Genomic DNA, 21,748 nt, shown 5'->3' on the forward strand with positions numbered 1-21,748 from the left:
GTCAGGGTGTCCGGAATGGGTACTGAGATCACAGCTTGGAAGGAAAATTCAAGTCTCTCCCGGAGATCACCAGTCTTTATAAAAAAGGAAACCTACTTGTTATGATTAGAAATTCTCTTCTTGCTCGGGCTCCTTCATTGTTTAATTTGCTTCCCTCTAATATTCGTAGGGAATACGTAGGCCTTATTGATCCGGTAATATCTTTTTTTCAGGTCAGACATGGACAAATTTTTCGATAGCATTCCAGATCAACCCTACATTTAAGGACTAGCTCGGTCTGCCATTTCAAATTCGTTGGTAGACCAAATATCATATAAAGATTGAAGGTAATGAATGGACTAATTATAACCTTTCATTTCAATAGTACTAGGGATTACCGTACCTGTAGCGGTTAGAAAAGCCCGTGAAAAAACAAACCAAAAAAAGAAAGACTTCGGCCAATGTCATTCTTTGAACGTGCTTGGTGTGTTGCTGTTTATGGGGTTTTGCTTGATAAAATATGCTCATTCAACATTTTCCAGTGTGTTGCGCAATCGCCTGTGTCCCAGGAAAGAGATGACAGGCGGGACCCTGAATTGTCAAGTGCAGACCTACGTCAGGGGTGCCAATTTTTCATCAAAGTAACGAAAATGCAAATTTTCGGCCCAAACTATCAGTCAAAAGAAGTCTAAAATGCATAAAAATGCGAAAACGTACAGAAGATGCAAATAATGCAAATAAAGGTTCATGATGCAAAAAAATGCAATTAAGGGCCCAGGATGCAAATATAAGTTATTTGCGTAAGCTTGAGATCACTAGTTATAAGAGTCACATTTAGTGACAATGTTTGTGATGTCTCGCGGGGTTTGAAGACAAAGTATCTTGGTCTGCATCCTTAAGAACTCAGGTTTTCATTCATGTGCATCGATGAGGCCAATTATGAATTTGGTTATTTGGTAATTGTGATTCAAGCTATCGACCGGTTGCTAGACCATATCGATTTCGATTCACCAAGATTGAAACTACGGTGTTGTCATCCGATATGCCGCTCACATTGCGAAAACATAATTGATTTTGAGTGGCGTGAGAATGGCATTTGGTTTGGTTTATTCATTTAGTGTTTTGATTGGCATGGAAAGCTCATCCATAAAACTATCTGAACAAAAATCGGCCCTTTCACAACTCATTTTCGCTCATTCATTCAATATAACCGGTGTGGGGCCAACATAAAAATATAGATATTGGCACCCTTTGACATCAACGGACCAGAGGGAACAAGTTTGCTTTGGTGGCATGTTCATGTGTAGTTCAAAAAAGGTACAATGATTCACATCACGACTCACTTTGAAGGTTTTAGACAGTACTTCTACTCATGTTCGTGATACTTTGTACCTTTGGACATAGTGGCGTAAAATTAAACGAAGATAGTTAACCTAATTCCTGAGGTACATCCCTAAAAGATTCCTGCAATGCGAAAACAATAACGTTTTATTATGATACCGTCCTCCCGATCGTAATTGAAAATAATCTTAAATATGGTTAGATTATGATCATTTTTATTCACAAAGCCTTCCCCGAATTATGCAAACTTAATCTCATCTAAAAGTTCGTTCATATGGCAAACAGTCACATTTTGCAAGCTCCAAATTTGCAGTACTTAACTTTACCCTCATTTGGCCTTGTTCTCTGAAAGCGATTGGTAATCAAACTCTTGTTAGTCTCAAACCAGTCTTGTCTAGCTAAGGTCTCGTCCATTTTTCCAAAGTTTATTTGACGAGCAGAATCTTTGCACTGGTTCGTTTGTAAAAGACGTCTTTATCGTCGTTTGGACGGCATGCTCAGTCTGGTCAAGTCAGAGGAAAGAACCTCTTTTTGTCTCGCATTTCAAAAAGGTTTCCACCTTTTAATGACGTGAGAAGGCACGAACGATAATCCATCTCACAGAGTTTTAAAGTCTAGAATAGGCATTTTCAATGGTTGGGAAACATATTCTGAAGGACCGTCTTTCACGAGACGCAATATATGTAAACAAGGAGGACCCACGTTATTTTGCAAAAAAGACTACCTACTACATCAAACAATGTCAAAAAGAGTCAATGCTGTTGAATGACGTAGCATGTACATAGGGATATATCATATGTAAGTAATTTATTTTAAAGGTATGAAATTGGCCTTTGAGGGCTCGAATGCAAGTTCACAAAAGAAATGAAAGAGTTCTCTGATGAGAACATTGTGAACCATCTTTTGTTTCTTTTATTGAGTTCTATTGTTTATATTCGCCTCCATTTTGCCCTGGATCTCGTAGTCATTGGCTTGCACAGCAATCCATAATCCCAAAGGAAGAGAATAGCTCGGCTCAATTCCTTTTATTCAATAATTGGTGCATGTATGGAATATACCTTTAAGGTATGAGGCTTGAATCTTTTTAGAGGACTAGGACACGGACGCCATTTACCCATCCTCTGTACTTTAGGCCACTTGTTCACAAGTCAATGACATTCCAGAGCTTACGACATCATAAAAGGTACATAAAATCTGAGGAAAAGACGATGATAGATGTTTGATGATCAAAAAGGCACAATTGCTTTTAATTCATAGAAGGACAATAGCGTTGCTATCCAGTCATTATACGTAGGTTTGGGGCTCGAACATATTTTATCACAGTTATCCAATTGGGGGACTAGAGAGTCTCGAGTCAGTACGTTTAGTCGATATGGACTTTGTCCAAGTTTGCGACAAGGTTGTTCATGGCTCTTTAGTCTTTTAGCCTGTGGTCTCCATAATGTAGGAATCTAAAGTAGGATCTCAATTGTTTAAAAAGATTTACTCGTGTTAGGGCAGGAATTATCAAGTCGGGTATTCCTCAGGGGTCCATTCTAGGTCCTCTCCTTTTTTATCATCATCATTGTTCCACTCCAAAAGCTCAGTAATAAAGTCGGTATCTATTTTCGGGTTGATGACTTAAAGTTAGTTTGCAATATAAATGGTCAGGACTTCAGTAGTCTGGTCAAATATCAAACTTATGCTTGGGATGCTCAGATTAATTTGGCCTTGAACAGGATGAACTTTCTAAGCTTTCGAACTGAACTGAGCTAGTTCACATTTCGAGCCATATATGAGTTAGCCCATGTTCCAGGTAACCCATGTCTGAGGCTGGCCATATTTGGGCTGGATAGACCAGTTGACATATTGGCCAGTACATACATTTTCTCGTTTCCATTTTGTACCAGTCTGTGAGCCCATCCCAGCACGCTTTTTGCAGCTTGCTTGATTATACTTTTTAAGACATCTTAAAACGTCGACGCTTCCAATTTCTTAATACTTATGAATATTGTGTGAAACTGGCAATGTTTGAAAATTTAACTCTGTCCTTTCATTTATTTATAGATTATATTTTTAATTCAAGTATGTTTATTGCGACATATTTTCACGTGATTAGGACACATTTTTTTGCATGCTGATGTTATTGTAAACGCAGGATCTCTGAATTGGAGCTCGATGCTCCAATGCTATTTTTACTTGCTTCCATTTCTCGAGCTTACAAACTTGCGCATGTACTGGCACACACAAAAAATGAAAGCGAATACATTCACACAAAGCAACATTTCGATGCATATTTATAGTTTCATGTTTCAATTATGCCCTGCCTTGTACCAACCTCTCTTTTCTTGCGGATTGGAACTTGAAACAAAACTAAATGATGCCCCATAACCTAGATACCCAATCTAAATTGAGAAAAGTCTTTTCGGTCGAGACCAAGCATGCTCGTTATTTCATTCGCTACAATTTTGCGAATAAGTTCTTGGGGCCGTCGACCTGTCCATCAAAATGACCTGAATTAAACCTGGTTCATATTTCTGCAAGAGACAGGTGAACCATTACACAGGCATCTTTTGCGAGACGCACAAAAAACTAGCATTTCATAATTACCTTCTCCTTGGTCGCAAGATAGCCAACCCGGTTTGTCTGTCCCCTTTACTTGACGTTAATCATTGGTTGACTAGAAACTCGTTTGCCGTAGCTTGGATGAGCCCTTTTTTGTTCCGTAAAAAGGGACAGGTTTTTTGATGGCATTCAACTTGGGACGCTTCACAAGGTTGATCTAAGGCTTATGAAAGGGTGGAACTGCGATGGGAATACAGGTTTTTGGCAAATTGATTCCTTCACTCGTAATTGTTAGACTGTCAACTTGTCTAAACGTGGAGAAGGGTATAGACGTGGAGATGAAAACCAAAATGACGTTCGACAACTTTTTGCCAAAGCTCAGCCTTTTGCGATCATATTTGAAACAGGTTGGGGTTAATAAACTCAGATTTAATCAGAATGTGACAATCACCGTTGAATGAAATGAAATGAGACTAGTAGAGCGAAAAATATTACTGGCTCAGCACTTTTTTTAAAGGACTAGTTTCTGATCAAAATTCCTGATCCGCCAAAAAAGTTCGCTTGTGAATGAGATATTATAGAAACATGCAGTCAAAGAGGTACTATAAGTTTTCATCTTGGACTACTCGGGATTCTAATGATGATGATGAGAGGTATTAAAAGCTACAGAACCAGTGCCATTTTGCAATCACATGTTTTTATCTATGTACAATAACTTTAGAAATCTAACGAAGCATTCAAGTAACGAATGTCGAAAAAGAGAGGAATGAGGGAATATTTAGACTGTAAATTGTGATATTAAGATATAATAGTAGTCACATTATCAGGGTCTAAACCATCGGCCATTTCTTGCCGGAAATCTCCTCTTAAGGGAAAAGAAATCCAGAGTTGGGATAAAACTTTTCCTTTTTTCACGCTCCTGAATGTCATTTAATTTTTCGTTTTTCTCTCGGTAACTGAGGGAACTTGAAGCTTTTTGGGCCATCTTCACAGAAATTTTCATTTATCTCAAAGAGGGTGTTAAATCAAGGTTAGTTTTCAAATCTTTTTATGCCATTTTAATTATTTTGCGGACTTCCTTACCGTTAATGGGAATGGCATTCCCAGCCATTGAAGGGTTACTCTCAGCGACGAGGATTGAACCCTCAATACCCGGGGAAAACATTCTTGCCTTGGTCGCACCGCGCCTTAGACTGTTTTATTGTTTATTTCTTGTCATTCAAATTCCGTTTAAACTAAAAGATCTGACTTAGATCTGACATTATGCCTTTTGCCTCTCAAGTTCCAAAAATTTCAGAAAGGCGAGAATCCCATAAGATTGATACTGTTGAAGAAGTTCAAATTTGGAAAAGAAATTATTTTTCTCATATGCATTTCCATAAGCCTAACCAAACGAGCATGAATCGGAGTAAAGCAATGCTAACTTACATACATATACAAAGGTCTTTGATTAACTGAACTTCTCAATATTGGAGTGAAAATTGCAAGCAAGGCTGTTTGCACGAAGGTTGTATTCAACCTGGATTCAAGACTCTCTGGGGATCAGGTCTCACCCTGGTTATGGATTCAAAAATCAAGCCTCGGAAGCCTCCTTCTCATCACGAATGCTTAGAAAATATACATTGTCAATGCTCATTATGATAAAATGTTAGCTGGAAACCTTTACATTTTAGGGAACAAAAATGAAACCGTTTATAGTTTTGCAGAGTATAGTCATGATGAGGCAAAAGATCTGAAATATTGGTCATCTGAAAATTTAGTAAAAGTGATTGTAACGAGTAACGCCATTCATTCTTCGACAAGTAGCGGTTGTGTACTGAATTACTCTTTTTGGCTAATTGTAATCAGTTCCTTTCATTAAGGAACAAATAATGCCCTGCCATCAACTGATGAATTGCCCTCGGAAAATGGATACTTTCACTCTACTTTGCTTCATATCTTGAAACGCTGAGACAAGTGATAAGTGCAAACCATCATACCATGGTACATACTTAACAGCCCTTCAAAGTTGTGCATCATCAATGAAACCTTTTTTGGGTTTAACGATCCCTTACTTCAACTTCTAACAGCTAATCAAAAGATCACCGTCTACCCTCCAATATTAGCGTGCATGTGTCGAGAACTGGTTTGTTGACGATGTGAAGACCATTACGACAGAAATGCGTTCCGCTCTCTCATTTTTTTGCGCAAGTGAAACCAGTTGCTTCCTTGGCAATGGCGTTGGTTTGAGTGTGGCAATTTCTTCATCAAGTCTCAGTCAGTTTTGGGAACCTGGACAGGTAACATCATGGTAAATATTTCTTCCATCTGTTCTACCCCCCTTCTTGACTTCTTTTCCGAGAAGAACCCTCTCTTCAGAGTGGTTCGAGGACTTTGAAGGCAAATTTGTAACAAGACGTCACTTGCACGCTTGTTTAATGCTATGTGCTAAGTAACATGACTAAAACTATGTAATTTTCTTATAAGCCAACTTCATATCAAAATATAATGATGTTATCTTTTATATTTTCCAATGCATTCTGGCGTACCTTCAAATGAAATTGGGTGAAAGCCTTACATGGAGGTTTGTGTTTTGTTTTGGAAGTTCAAATGGACCATTTTTCAAATCAAGCTCTGCCCAAAATTGATCGAACTTAAACTTTTAAGCATTTCAACCGCGTTTCTTTTTGTTTCTCATAAAAATAATGACTTTTCTCCCCATGGACACCAATTTCAATTCAGATACCATTTAATTGCACTTAAAACATACTTTGAATGTAATTACACGCAGAACAAAAACTTTGCTCAAAGGCTTTTTTAGTGCTCGCGTGTAGTTCCTTTTTTTGGTTTGGTTTTTCACGGGCTTTTCTAACCGCTACAGGGAATGTAATCCCCAGTACTATTAACATGAAAGATGATATTTCGTCTATTTATCACCTTTCAATCTTTATATGATATTTAGCCTACCAACGAATTCGATTTGGCAGACAGAGGTGTTCTCAAATCGCACATTAAGCCTCTACGGTCACTAGAATTGACCCTAAATCTTGGGTTGGGACAAAGCTAATGGATGCTTCTGAAAACGCACAGAATCATTCATAAGCCATAAGCCATTGATCAAAACCTTATCCATGTCTGAGTTATAAGATATTCCAAGATCAATGCTTACATATTCCTTGCGAACAGTCGTCTGACTTTTGTTTGAATAATGCATAGATTGACGTTTAGGTTGGAGACACAAACAAGTATTTTTACCTCTTTTGTTTCGAAACCGCATCAACCTTATTCAAGTCAATCAACCCTTACTTTGTTACATTTCTTTCGGCAGAGGACGATGTGGTCTCACTATGGCTTTGTCCTTGTTGTGGTCGTTTTAGCTAACTTTGGCGTCCCCTTTTATGCGGGAGGAGCCAACGTCACTCAATCAGATCGAGATGGAAAATGTAAGTACCCAAGGTCAAACGGTGGGCACCATTAACCACAATGTTCACTTGGTTTCCACTAGTTTTGATAAAGCATTGTTGATTGGGCCAAATGGTTTGATGACCCATGTCAAAATGGCTATAGATATATATGTGACCTTATTTCGTTTCAACAGGGTCAATGTCAGTCGAAAACAGGCAATCGTTACCTGGTGTCTAACTTATAGTATTGACCATAAAAGACGGGCAACAGTTGTCACAAAAGCTCATTATTGGTGCCTTTATCCTAAAAAGGGAAACAGCCCATCAACTAATCACAACACTCTTAGTTCATCAGAAACAACTATGAAATTTGTCAAGAACATTTACAAAATCGATAATTCGCCTTGATCAACGAGTCATCATTGCTTTAACTAGCCTCATGTCACTTCAAGTGTTATTTAAGCTCCAGCGAATAACACATTTGTTTCAAAGTAAGAAAAAAGTATTCTAACCTTGTTCATATTTTCCACCTGTTTTCAGTGCTTTCGCTTTTCAATGTGGTCCGATTTCAGGTATTTTGTCAAGTTCCTATGAATGGAATGCTTCAGTCGAAGAAATCAAAGGGTTAACGTTTTGAAATGTCCTTTTAGAACTCCGAGTGTGAGGCAACTTCCTCAAGAAAAGGAATTTGCTATACGGGTTTGTCTCAACACTTTACGGTCTCCTTTTTTAATCGCTCATTCAATGCTTCAAATATGTGGTCTTCTTTTTTAGAGGCCGAATGTTCAAGCAGACAGGGAAGTGCCTCTGGCTCATGTGCCAATGGATTCGGAGTCTGCTGTTTATGTGAGAGTGCTTCTTCAACCTATGGAGTATCAAACATGAGCAGACAGTAATTTTGAGTTTCTTCCAGTCTCTCTTAACTGCGGAGGAACGTCCTCGGAAAGTTGTGCTTATCTCGTTCAATCAGGGAGTAATATTCCCAGTCCTTGCACTTACACAATTTGCAAGAGCCATCCGAGTATCTGCAGAATAAAGTTTGATTTCATGGTAAGTACATTTGTCAGAGCCAAATCCACAGGTCAGACAAGTCCAAGTCTCGGTGTGGTATTTGATTACAACATAATGGGGTCAAATGGCACACCCAGCGAGAGAGTTATGGTACATTTACACTGGATATATTTGAACATATTCTTTGTCAAACAAATTCACATCTGATGAAGTGGACCAAAGCATTGCTTTCAATATCCAAGTGTAGGTCATAACAATATTTAACGTCGACTTTTTAATTATGTAGTGTCAATTCAATTCGAAAATGTGACCATGGTTTCCATGCATTTAAGCATATCAATATCATTTATAGATTAATTCAAATCAGTTAAAGTCTTGGTTTTGGCCATGGTCCAAAGTCTTGGTCACAATTTCGAGGTGAATAAACATGACTGATCATAGAAACACTAGGGGTTCGGACAAAGTCTTAGTGAAAATAAAATTAGTTTTAGTCCCCTTTTTCAGATGTCTAACACTTCCGGAATTGTTTGTTAAATCATGCGACAAAATATGCCTCGTGTAAATGCACCATTACCAACTGACTTCGAAACAAACAAACAGACAATCACACAATCATCCTAAAATTTGACGCGCTTACTCTAAAATAACAGATTTGTCGAAAATTATCATTCTGATGACCAATCCGTTTTGAAAGCAGAGAGCCAAGAGGAGCCAGTTGCAAACTTCTTCTGACATATTTAAAAAAAAAAAAACTCTTTATTGCGAGATATTTCTCATTGGATCATAAGTCTTTTACAATGTTTACAGTATATACATCTATTTCGTCCCATTCTGGGTTCTGGGGCCGCCATTCGAGGCGATGATCCACTAGAAGGGGGGGGAGACCTGGGATCGAACCCATGAACCCGAGTTTAACTNGGGGGGGGGGAGACCTGGGATCGAACCCATGAACCCGAGTTTAACTCGGTCGCGCGTTAACCAACTGCGCTAGAACCATCTCCCTATATGATTAAACAACAATGCAAGTAGCACATGCTTTTCAAAATTCTCTATGAGGTTTGCCTAATTTGGATTGGGGGTCTTTCGTGACATTGTCTGTAAATTTACAAAGGAATTCACACAATATCTTTCTAAATTTTCTTAAAATCTCTTCAAACAGCGTGCGCACAACAATTCGTCTAAAATGTTTGGACTTTAATTAAAAGCCAAGTCAAAATCTCTTAAGTGCTTCAAGGGGGAATGTAATGAATGACTACGATAAGTTTCACCATTGTGGAGCAAGAGTCACATTATTCCTTTTGCTCTATTTCAATGGTCTGGCCGGAGTTTTGGTAAATTGCATATCTTTACAATATATGGGACTTGTTTTAGCTATTCTGAACTAACGAAATCTAGGGCACCTTTCAACCAACTGTTGAGGTTTTTTTTTATAATTTATTCTCTCTTTTAGGCTTTCACCATCAATGGGCCGATAGAAGGCACCGTTGTGTCTCTTGGAGCAGTAGTTTCATCCAATGGTAAAAAAACCTCAGTGGAGATAAGCTTTGTGAATGCACGATCTATTTAAAATTTTAGCCGGTGCCATTGGGGATTGCACTCGAGACACGTTCTCCATTACTGCTCCTGAAAACTTTTCTCCACCTGTGATCTGCGGCTACAACACGGGCCAACACAGTAAACAAATCTAATTGCATTCATTGTTTATATTGCAAAGTTTAGGATTAAACAGTCTGAGTTTTTCAAACTTTTAGTGATCGTTGATGCCAGTGATGCTTGTCACACTGCCAATTTTGTCATGAGTGGAACGGGAACAAGATCGTGGGACATTAAAGTCACCCAATACAAATGTGGCGACGAAATGGGAGGTGAGTCAACTTGATATTGTTGTTTTGGCAGGTTGGGAAAAACCTATATGAATTGCGACTTTTAGGGGACAGTGGTTGCCTTCAATGGTTCACTGGCGAAACGGGAACATTTGCAAGGTGAGTGGTTGAATTCTGGCCAATGTTACATTTTCTCATGAGATTTTGACACATTTCAGCTTCAACTTTCCTACCACGACTGCTGCTTTGCCCCCTACAAGTGAGAAAAATAATGTTATTTTTTTTTCCTTTCAAAGAATCATTGTAACCATGCTTTCAAGATTATTATTAATAGGATTTTTATGCATTCAATGTCCACTGTCCACTGGTTGCATCAGGTGTCTTGTATTAGAAAAGTACGACAATGAGTTCAACGCCCCTTTATGGTGGACTTTTGAACCTTAGATTCTGTTCCAAAAGAATGCGCCAAAAGGTGCATATCTATGACTTCTAAGCGAAAATAATACTTTGAAGCATCCTGGAGTCATGGTCCAGGACAAAGCAAATGGTTGGCCTTTAGATTTTTCACGCAATAATAGTGTTGATTTAAAAAGCAATTATTTAAAAACGGAAACATGACAATGTTTTTAGAGAAAAATATTTTGTAAAAGCCATCACACGGATTGTACTGTACAGGGTGGGAAAAAATTAAGGGCCACTCTTGGTGCTTACTGAAAATCCTTCCCCTGCCCACAAAGAATGAGGCTCAAATTTTAGTTCTGGCATCAAGACTGTGCTCACTTGCATTTTTGAGCATTGTTTTGGTTAAAAAGAGTGGGAGAGTTCTCAATCGCATTTTGGCTAAAATTAGATTATTTGTAGAATGGCAATACTGTCTGTGTTCAACAGTTCCTCTTAGTGAGAACTTGGGGTTCAAAGCCAAATAAACCTTCGAGCAAGGACAAACAGTGCCACACACCACCAAAGTAGCCCTTAATTTCTTTCCACCTATTACTTCTCGTAAATTCTCCTAATCATGACCCCCCCTTTCACATTCCCGGTTTTTAGGTTTTATGGTTAAAATTTGTATAAAAATGTGTTTTCTTTTGCTCCTAAACTTAATTTAACCTAAATAAATATCTTTCTGACACCTATGTTTGATCAAGCGGTGTCAAATCAAGAGCTCGACCTTCTTTTCTTGGACTGTCTGAACAAGTCTGCATTTAGAGCATTAATTTTACATCGAAGGCTATCAAATCTTATACCATTTTGCATTGACACCCAGACATAGTGCCGTTCAATTTTTTAACAACTCTTTCTTCTTACAGCCACCCACTTATCCAACCAATTGTATTCCATGTGTTGGCGACAGGAAGTGGGAACCTGCGGGATTTGTTGGGAAGTTGTCAATACTGGCCAAGACACGGTGAGTAAAAAGAAACAATTCTCTTTCAAGAAATGCACTTGCCTTTGCAAACTCCACAAACTTGGAACAAGAGCTTTAGGCAGAATTTAGGTAGAAAAGAGTGACAAATGCCAAGCCAATGTGGGGCTTTGTTGCGCACACATCCATGAACTTCTAGAAATCTGAACTGTGAACGGGCCTGCTCTTGGTCATAACGGCACTGAGCCATTTTTCGAATTAACGTAATAAAATGAAAGACGTAGAAACGTTCAATGAAAGACGGATCATTTTTACATTATGTACTTGTAAAATGGCTTGTTTCAAAGTTATGATGTCAAAAGCTTATGTAGCTAACCAAGAACAGGCCGATAAATCGAATTTTACGTAGTGATTCCTACCTAACTTTGACCAAATCTCCTGAGTATCCCAGTTTTAGGGTCAAATTTGGCCAAGTTCACCTATTCGACAAGATGTTGCGATCTTGTCTAGGGGTAATTTCAATAAAGTGAATGGTTCAAGAGATACGAAACTTTCGTTTTCCGTTCACAGTCCACATCTCTAGAAGTCCGTGACACCTCTTAGTTGATGATTGTTCGGCAGCAAGTCCATAAGTTAACTCTGCAAAGGAATTGGGATGACATGCTTTTGGGGGCCTTGAAAATTTGTAACATGACCATATGAAGGCCTAGCTACAATTTCCCTTGCCTCGGAGTAAGGTGGTTCAGTCCAACAGTGTCATTAGTGGTCGCCAAATCCTTCATGAGTTCTTAACTCCATGCCTGAAATAACATCTCAGATATTTTTCAATTGCAGGAATCCTTTGGATTAAGGTGAAGACGCTGATACTGTCATTTTTAAATCCCTTGAACCACTTTGGTTATCTTTTCGGCTTCTCTCCTTCCAGCACTGGCAGGCTCAAATTGCCCCATGGCGATACCGATGGGCGTTGCATTGATGACTACCTTCTAATCCCCGATGCAGTCACTGATGCCGCCAATTCAGCTATGGATACATTCACAATTGGCTCCACTGCTACTGATATCCATTTGTCTGACCGGGTTTGCGGACGGTTCTTCTCGTCAGCCAAGTCGATTAATGATCGGAAGGCATCGCTTCCAATTTGCTGTAGGTTAAATTGGGACTTTTCAATTGAAACGTGTTTTGGGAGGGTTTTGATTTATTTTTTTTTCTCCACCCGAATAGCTCAAAGACGACCATTTAGAATGACTTTTGTTACGGATGGGGATGAGATAGTAATGCCTGTGAGTAATCCCATAAAAGCCGGTGAAGCCGAGACAACACGTTTCCCAGGAGGAATTGTTGGTTTCCATCTGAAATGGACCCTTCAGCCTTGTTAAAGAGGATTACACGACAGATCCGCTTCCTAGGTTCAATTCATAATCATTCATATTGGTATCCAACCCACTTCCATGTTCTTGCTCATTATTGAAATATACTTTGTGTTTGTTACTATGTCCAACTAAGTGGCAGGTGGAAAATTTTCTCCGAAAAAGCCAATTTTCCTTTGAAATATCAGCCAGTATTTTTGATTTTCCTTGTGACCGGTGGTCGATAAAGGGCCTATGGGGCCCATAGAGCTCCATGATGTCAAGAAGTTGGCCTTCAACGAAAATACTTCCTCCTCTGCAAATGCTATTGGCACCAACTCGTCAAGAGCTCTAGATAGATCCTTTTGGGATCTACTACACAAACGTAATTCGAATCAGGGACTCTAAAGAGAGGAAACGACACGGCTCTCCCCTGACCGCCAAGTTTGCCAGTTCGCCATTGCGTTGAATCAGGACAGTAACTCTAGTCTCAATAAAAAAGATTATCCTCACTACATAGTACGTGTTTTTTAATTAAAGTGTTTTTTAATTAAATAATGATCTCCTTGATATACAAATCCGTCCATATACTAAATGTTTCTGAATTAATTTTGAAAGTCAGAAGAATGAATGAAATACCCATGAACATCATATTTGACAAAAAAACATCAGCCAATGGTGAAAAATGAATGAGTTATCTGTTTGTAGGTAGAATTTAAATTTCTACTTATTAGGAAGTTTGCATTAAAGGCAGGCATTATTTAACGGGCACAGAGTAATACCAAAGTACAGTAGACTAGATCTCAGTTTGAACTTTGGACTCCAATAAATTGTTTTTCTTGCAAAAGCATTCAAAATATCAAAATAGTCAAATTAAGCAGGTGCCATGTCTCTTAAAATTATCATTCTTTGATTATGAAGCATCCATATGTGTTTAAAGAACAATATGTAGCTCAGAGCTAGAGTATGTCTATTTTGGATTGAGGGCCATGCCCAGAGTGAGAACCATAGTTTCATAACAAACAGGTCAAATTAGTTGAAATTTGGTCGAGATGTTTCTGAAGCAGTTTTCTACAAATAATATTATTAGTCAAAGAGTATTGACTGATTGTGTTTAGAGCAAATTCTTGCATTATCAAGAAAACCTAATTGGCATATTTCAGTTGTTGTACTTTAGGACATGTTTAAAGTCATTTCAAGGATATTAACATGCCTGGTTTAAGCACATACCATCAATGGTAACGAAAATGATATTAGTCACGTATTTTGTTCAATAGTTATGCCAATAATTGACTTTCAAAAATTTCAGCAGCATAAGTTTAGGCCTGACTTGGCGGGAAAGGTATGGTGATCACAAAAAAGTGGCGTTTCCTTGCTTTAGTGTCCTGGTTCGAATGGCCTAAGGAATGAGGAAGTCCATGGTTGTGGGTGGGGTATTAAATCCGTCATTAACCATCTAAAACTTGAACATCTAACCCAAAACCAATGTGAGAGTGGTTTATAGAAATAACTATCTCTGTTGTCCTTTAATTAGAAACCTTGAAATGTTCATCGAAAATTGACAGCCAATCAAATTGGTCTAATTTGATGACGTATACTCAACCTCGCAAATTGGCCTATATGAACCAAAAGTTATAAAATTATCACTTAACATCCCCTAATTAAAAGCCATTGCTCATTGGAACATCCAAGCTTTGTGCTGAGCCTGCCTTACTTATAGGTTGTGTCTCTCTGGGGAAAAAAATCGGCACGTTTGATAGATATCATGAACCCAATGTTGTATATGTCCCAATGTCCCGAGGTTGTAGAATAATTAATTGCCCGATTGTGAAACCAATGAGTGAGAACAAGGGGTCTGAAGAATAGTTCATGATTTTTATCATAGTTGTTTGTTTTTACCTTGTGAAAACCAGCCCAAATTATGTACAAAAACTTAAAGGTAAGTTATAAAAAGATGAAAGAAGTTGCAATTTCTTTAGTTCTTCATGTTTTTTGGTGGCTTTAAACTGCCTTGTTTATTCATTTTTACAAATTCATTGCTCCTTGGGTTGAGAAGTATCATCTTACCTTGGAATCAAAGAAAAATTTAACTGCAAAGCAGATTCACATCCGCAACTTCCAGCTCAGGTTTAACTTTTGAAGCATCCTGAAAGCTTAGTCAAGACCAAATTTAATCATTGATGTATCAATTCAAAACCACAAGTTTTCATAAGTATGTGAGAATTTAAGATATTCGTGAACAGACGACTAGCTTCAGTGAATTTCGTAAAAAAATGTAACATTTGCCTTCGGTTACGCATTTGAGTGAAGAGATGGACAAAATGAAGAAAACTGCCATGCAATCGTAGAATTGAAAAATAAAAACAAGTTACGAATATGAAATTCATCTTTTTTCATCTTGTCTAGGACAGACTAACGGGCGAAAACGTATCATTTCAAATACGTGTATAGCTCTCCTAAATTTATCCTGAACACGATTAGAATTCTTCAATTTATCAATAATCTTCAGTTTAAAGTGTGGCTAAATGTGGCTAAAGTTTTCGATTGGGTGGAAATAGTTCAAAATTTGATTTGTCAAAGGTTATATCTTTCCGACCCGTAATGGAACTTTTTTTTTGAGGATGGGAAACCAAGCCTCGATGGCGAGGAAAAGGAAGCTGATGTTGACTCCTGCGCTTCCGTTTCCAGGCTTGACGAGTTCATTGACATTGGGGATTTATTGAAGAATTATGTTCCATTATGACCTCTCCAATGGAGAAAATGTCGATGAAAGATGAAGAAAGGCCTATAGGCCAACAAACCGAAATGGAAGATCATGCTCAGCAGAGCAGACAAATTATTGTCTTTCATTATAGCTTTCGACGAGGTATCATTCAACGCTCTTTTTATTTATTCTTTCGCATAATGGAACGATGAATACCCTTTTCATGGGACAGAGGGAGAGCGCCTTCTGCTTTGTCTAGGTGTGGAAAAACAAACAAAAAACAAGAGAGTGCGTACTAAAATGCTAGGCTTTATCATGGTAATATCTGATGAACAATTTTATTCCGCAAGAATCACGAGGCAATGAATTAATCATAAAATCTTTTAGGAGACCCAACAAATCCTGGAAGGAGAAGATACTAAACATAAACTAAAGACCCAAATAAGCATTGACCTAGGAGTTTATTCCTGAACACTGAGGACTTGAAAGCACACCATTTTTTGTGATCATCATTTCCCATCAAATTGTGCAAGAAAACTTGTCTTTTTATTTGTTTTTGGTGACTAATTTTAGCAACTATGATATCCTATAATGCCTTTTATCTGATCTCAGGAAATAACAGCTCCTTAAGCAACAGCATAGTGCCTAGCATAAGTTGTCAACACAATCATTTAAAAGTTCGTTCGTTGAGTAAACTTCAAAAAAAGTTCATTTAAAGTCGAGGAAAAGGACCGCCATGAATCAATCATGAATGCATCTCAAGGTGCTTTCATAACACTACTGGGGGAAATTAAGGTTACGTCATTTTCAACAGTATTGGTGCGTAAAAAATTCTTGAACTACTATTTCCAGAGACCGGCATTTTCAATTCTTCAAGATTACAATGTTACAGGGCATTAGGCATTCTTCAATAAAAGGAACGGATTACAGTTACAATTACTTTGGCCAAAAAATTGAATGGCGTTACTCGTTAAAAGTACTTTACTAATATTTTAGATGACCATTATTTCAGGGTTTTTGCCGTATCATAACCATACTTTACTAAACTAATGGTTTCATTTTCCTTTCAAACAGTCCTCGAATTTAAAGGCTTCCTGCGGACATTCTATCCTAATGAGCATTGACAATGTATATTTGCTAACCATTATTGATGAGAAGGGGGCCTTCGAGGTCTCAAGCTTTGAATTTTGAATCCATAACCAGAGTGAGACCTGATCCAGTGAGTCTTGAATCCAGGTTAAATACAACCTTCTTGCAAACAACCTTGCAATTTTCACTCAAATATTGAGAAGTAATATTAATCAATGTGCTATTACTCCCATTCTTGACCATGCTCGTTTGGTCAAGCCACGGACTTCTACAAGGTGGAAAGAAATTAAGGGCTTCCCTGAGTATTTCTGACGAGGTTTATTCACGCTCAAAGATTTGTTTGACATGGAAACCCAGGCTCTCATTATAAGGAAGTGTTGAAAGCATAATGCTATTTCTCAAGTGATCCAATTTGAGCCAGGAGGTGATTGGCAAACATCCCATCGTTGCCCACCAAAACATTGTTCGAAAATTCAACTGAGCGCAATCTTGAGGTCAGAACCAAACGAAAAGGCCTGCTGAAGGCCGGCTAAAGACTGAGGGAAGTGTGTGAGCCTTTTGGTGTCCATGCTCGAACCATTGGTGTAGGGGGAAACTTCATGCCAGAACTGCAAAACCCTTTAGTACGGACCGGATCAGGGCGGAAATCTGGGATTACAAGAGTCAGTTTCAAGATGACCAAACATAAGAAAGTCACCAATCTCTTTTATACTAAAGCTAAAATTGGATCTTTCATGGCATGTTGATAAGTTTTGTAACGATGCAAACAAATGAAACTTAATGACTCAACATGATCCAGCAATTCTTTGAGGGCGGGGGAAGGCCCTTTTTCGAAGGCGCAAAGGGAGGCCTAGATTTATTTACACCCTGTAGAGATGTGTAATGCCAACGGAAGCAATAATTTCTACAGTTTATTCCAAATAACAAATAAGTACTTGATACGGTCACAAGATCTGGCAAAACAGATAAATTTGGTCACATTTGAGCCCACTGCCATGCTTAAATTTGGATATATCTACTGAGTTCTCTATGTATTATAGACTGTATAAAATTCGAATTTTCGGCCTGCTCTTGGTTAGCTGCACAAGCTTTTGACGACATGATTTTGAGACAAAGCACTTTACAAGTCAATGATATGCAAATAACCTGCCTTTAATTGAAGAAATCTACATTCCTTATTTCTTTACTTCAATTCGGAAAGTGGCTCAAAGTCGCTCTGACCAAGAGCAGGCCGATTTGGAGGGAAGCCAGTTGACAGTCCATATTTCTGGAAACGCGTATTTAAGCTTATGGAAATGCATAATAGGAAAATATTTTATTTTACATGTTTTTGGCCTTTTTGACCTAAAATAAATGTTGGAGCCAAACTTTCAATGTATCACTTTTTAGCCATGTTTCCACTTGCTCGACTCTTTTTCGACTTTTTTCCCACTATTTTTCACATTTTATGACATTTTTTGCCCAATGAACACTACAGTAAGTATGATACTTTCTGGTTCACCCTTGATCCGCTCAGCCAAAATCAGTTTTTAAAGTTATGATTGTGAAAAATGGTCTCCCCTTTTGTAATTTCAGTCCCTGTTCCAGATGCCAGAAGTGCGTCCGTCCAGTCTCTCATTTTTTACGCTCATTCTTAACTGTTTGGAATAAGAAGCCAAATGCAATCAGTGGAAATACAACGAAAATTAGTGCAACTTAGGTCCGCCCGAATTTGTCGTTCCATCTCATCGGACCAGGAGTTTGTGAATAGAAAATAAAAGTAAAGGGATTGCTTGTTCTTGGATGAAATTCTCCTTTTTCCAACTGTTTGAGGATGGACACCAAAAGAAAAAGACTCACCCACTTCCCTGGGCCTCTTGCTGGTCTTCATTAGGCTTTTAGTTTTGGTTCTGACATCAAGGTAACTCTAACTTCCGTTTTGGAACATTGCTTTGGTGGCAAACGATGGGAGGGTTACCATTCGCCTTGAGGATAGAATTAGATCATGGCAGTAGATAATGTTTGCATGACTCTACTATATGTGCTCAACACCTACTCTCATTGACAGCTTGAGGTTTAATGTCAAACAAATCTTTGAGGGGGGACAAACATTGCGCCGATTTTTTTTTACCCCCAACCTGTATTTTTCCTACTCTTCCCCTAAACATGACCGAACCCTTTCAATTTCCCCGAAAGTCCTCGGTTTTAGGTTGTTTTATGATTAAAATTCATGGAATAGTTTTTTTGCCCAAAAATAACCTATACAGTTGAGAATTTTATTAAACCAAAAAAAAAATCTTTCCGACTTCAATTGATCATGAAGTAGAGAAGATTGGTTGAACCAAGGTCTTGAGCTTGTTCAACAATTTTGCGCAATCTTTCAGAAGTGCCCTTTTCTTTTTTAAATCAACAATTGGGCTTTTCCCATCTGGTAGGAATTATACCTAAAATCATCTTGAACAATGAGCCGAATGATAGACAATGGATCTTTCAACTTGCAAGAAACGGCCCCGATAGACATTCTTGAATCATTATCATCCAAATTGGGAAAATCATCACTTTTATGGACATTTCATGGACTTTTCGGTTGTCCCCAGTCCCAAAGCACCACTTCCATAGTCGCAATTTAAGTCAACCAAAGCTTTTCTATTACCCCTGAATGTCCTGGGGGAATATTAACAAGGTTGAAAGTTTCGAAATATTCCGTTTCACCGTGGATTCATATTAAGATTACATGTTCTTCTAATGATTCTGTGAAGGAGAATTTAGATGAAGCCGCCATTTTTTAATTCCAAACTTACCAGGAGTGTAGGTTCCTTTCCTAAAATTACCATTTTTACCATTGACAAACTAGTCGAGAGTTATGACGCATCAAAGCGACGGCAGGTTTTAGTGTCCCACGTTGAAGGTAAGGAATTTTTCCAGTTCGATAGACATCATTGCAGGTTACATGGCATGAGATTTATATCAAGTATTGGAAGTGTTCTATGTTGATGAAATTGACGATAATTTCAGCAAATTCATACAGTGATTTCATATACTTCAAATGTTCTGAGCAAAGTACATTGAAATTTTAGACATCTTCTCTAAAAGTCGTTTCCAATAGAGCTCTAGTTTCCAAGAACAAAATTCTGCACCTGAGCCCATTTTTTAAAGCCAAGGGGTGAATCTTAGATCGAAAAAAAGATCCAACCTATGCAGTATAGTGCGACCTTTTCTCGATCTAAGATTCACTCCTTGGCTTTAAAAAGTTGTCTTTAATATCGAACATTGTATCACAAAGGGTTACCAAACGCACTAACGGCATCTATGTGTAGCAAGGTGGCTTTCGATCAAGAAACAAAATGAACTTCCATTTAGCACTCCTTTAGGACATAAAGTTCCACGTGTTTGAGTTCAATGCCAAAACCACTATCATTCAGGGGTCCAGGCATTGCTCCATCAACTTGGCCTTCAGTGGCTCCAAGGGCGTACCACAGCTCATTGTTTGGACCCGTGGTAGCAGTCATTTGTGAGCCTAATGGACCATCAGAACGCAGGCCACCAAAACTCAGTGGGAACCTGAGAGCAATTGCTGAAAGGGAACACGTTTCAGATTTATTGTAAAAGCAGTGATAATTTCAGTACAGTCCTAAGAAACGCCACGACAATGACAGACGTCGGGGATTATTTGTCCGTCAGAGGTCGCGTGGGTGGAGAGTACCTAGAAAACAAGGATGACTCAATAATCAGCTCCAGAACACCCCAGCCTCCGGAATTGATTGAGCTAAAAGACGCTAGATTGCTTATTTAAAACGCCTGGAAATTGAATAGACTGTTGCAAAGTGAAAAATATTAAAAGGGGGCTAAGTGCTTACCTTAACCTTTCCAAATGTTATCTTTTTATGTGGCTTTTTTATTTTGAAACAGGCTTATACCTTTGGGTTTGAGAATTTTTGTTTCCTTTGTATTTTAAATATTTTTTATTTATTTATTGCGACTCTTGGTCATGTCAGATTGTAAAATGTATAAAACTATATAGATAAAAATCTTATACACTTTCTTTAAAAAAAATTCGAGTGATTATTTGGTCCGTAAAAAAACAGCTATTTTTCAAAGCCCTCGTGATCACGAAGCGGAAATATCCTTGAATTATTAGACTCATGAACAGATGGTAGGACGAGCGAGAGAACTGCCACCAGTCGTCATTCCAACTAAACAAGAAATATATCTCTATTACGACTAGTTGAATCTTTAGTTGAATCATATCACTATTCATTTGCAAAGTTTTCAACCTTCTCCACGTCGAATAACATTGGTCAATTATGAGTGGTTGTGTGCCATTTATTATTGTTCATATATATAACATTTATTCGACCAACGAATTAGAGATGGCGGATCTGACTTGTCCTTGAATGTAGGGTTGATCATGTATTTTGATCAAAAAATTGTCCAAGTCTGACTAAAGGATGCTACTGGATTAACACCTACCTATTTCGTACTACAATACTTGAGGGTAGCAAATTCGCCTTTCGTTCAAGAGTGCCCAAGAGCGGAAAATTCGAACGCCCTATGTGACCAAATCTTTTATCAATTATGACTTTCGGGGAACTCATTCCCTTGGATATTTTTATAAAACCCGAAAGGAATGAAGAAGCTCGAGAACAAAGAGAGTTGGACTTCATTGTTCCTACAGGCCTGGATTCTCGAAGACTTGAAGGTAAACGTTTATATCCGGCACGGGGGTTTGAACCTACGACACTACGACACGGAGAGGGAACTTGTCCTTCTCACACTGCCTCCTAGATCAATCGTTTACACCAGCTCCTTGTCGGTGCAATTATAATTGTGTTTTCTTTAAATAGGTCACATTTTGAGTTTGAGAATTTGAGCTGCCGAGTTTCGCCACGAAGGTTCAAGGATGAGTTGTCATGAATGACAGTTTTGAGACCAACAGATTAATGAAACCAAAATTAGTGAAATATTTCAAAATAGTTCACATTCAAAAGGTATCCTCCCGCTCGCTACATGTGATATACAAGGTGCGTGGAAAACAATGTTCAGTGTACTAATATAAATTTACCAATTTGGCAAATTTGATTCAAGAAATACCCATTCCTTATAAGGCATGTCAAGTGAAGGAAATTCAAGGAAAAATGTGGTCCGGCACCCTGATTTTGGGGAGAGAGAACAAAGACAAATAA

General features: G+C 38.3%; 2 protein-coding genes across 2 annotated transcripts in view; one reads left to right on the forward strand and one right to left on the reverse strand.

The window, feature by feature from the left end:
* Positions 1-6,093: 6,093 nt before the first annotated feature.
* LOC131891669 (uncharacterized) lies at positions 6,094-12,941 on the forward strand. Its single transcript, XM_059241297.1, has 15 exons — positions 6,094-6,143; positions 7,172-7,286; positions 7,788-7,819; positions 7,898-7,946; positions 8,022-8,093; positions 8,161-8,297; positions 9,709-9,775; positions 9,834-9,932; positions 10,010-10,123; positions 10,189-10,240; positions 10,300-10,340; positions 11,389-11,486; positions 12,279-12,295; positions 12,370-12,590; positions 12,669-12,941. Exons 2-15 carry the CDS (start codon positions 7,178-7,180, stop codon positions 12,821-12,823), a joined length of 1,263 nt encoding a protein of 420 aa, XP_059097280.1. The 5' UTR covers positions 6,094-6,143; positions 7,172-7,177; the 3' UTR covers positions 12,824-12,941.
* A 6,980-nt stretch (positions 12,942-19,921) lies between these two features.
* Positions 19,922-21,748, reverse strand: part of LOC131891310 (uncharacterized) — a 6,406-nt gene continuing 4,579 nt past the window's right edge. Inside the window, exon 4 of the mRNA XM_059240838.1 lies at positions 19,922-20,139. Coding sequence (XP_059096821.1) covers positions 19,922-20,139 — 218 coding nt within the window. The remainder of the gene's footprint in view (positions 20,140-21,748) is intronic.

Source organism: Tigriopus californicus, chromosome 12 (assembly GCF_007210705.1).
Source record: "Tigriopus californicus strain San Diego chromosome 12, Tcal_SD_v2.1, whole genome shotgun sequence".
NCBI classification, from domain to species: Eukaryota; Metazoa; Arthropoda; class Copepoda; order Harpacticoida; family Harpacticidae; genus Tigriopus; species Tigriopus californicus.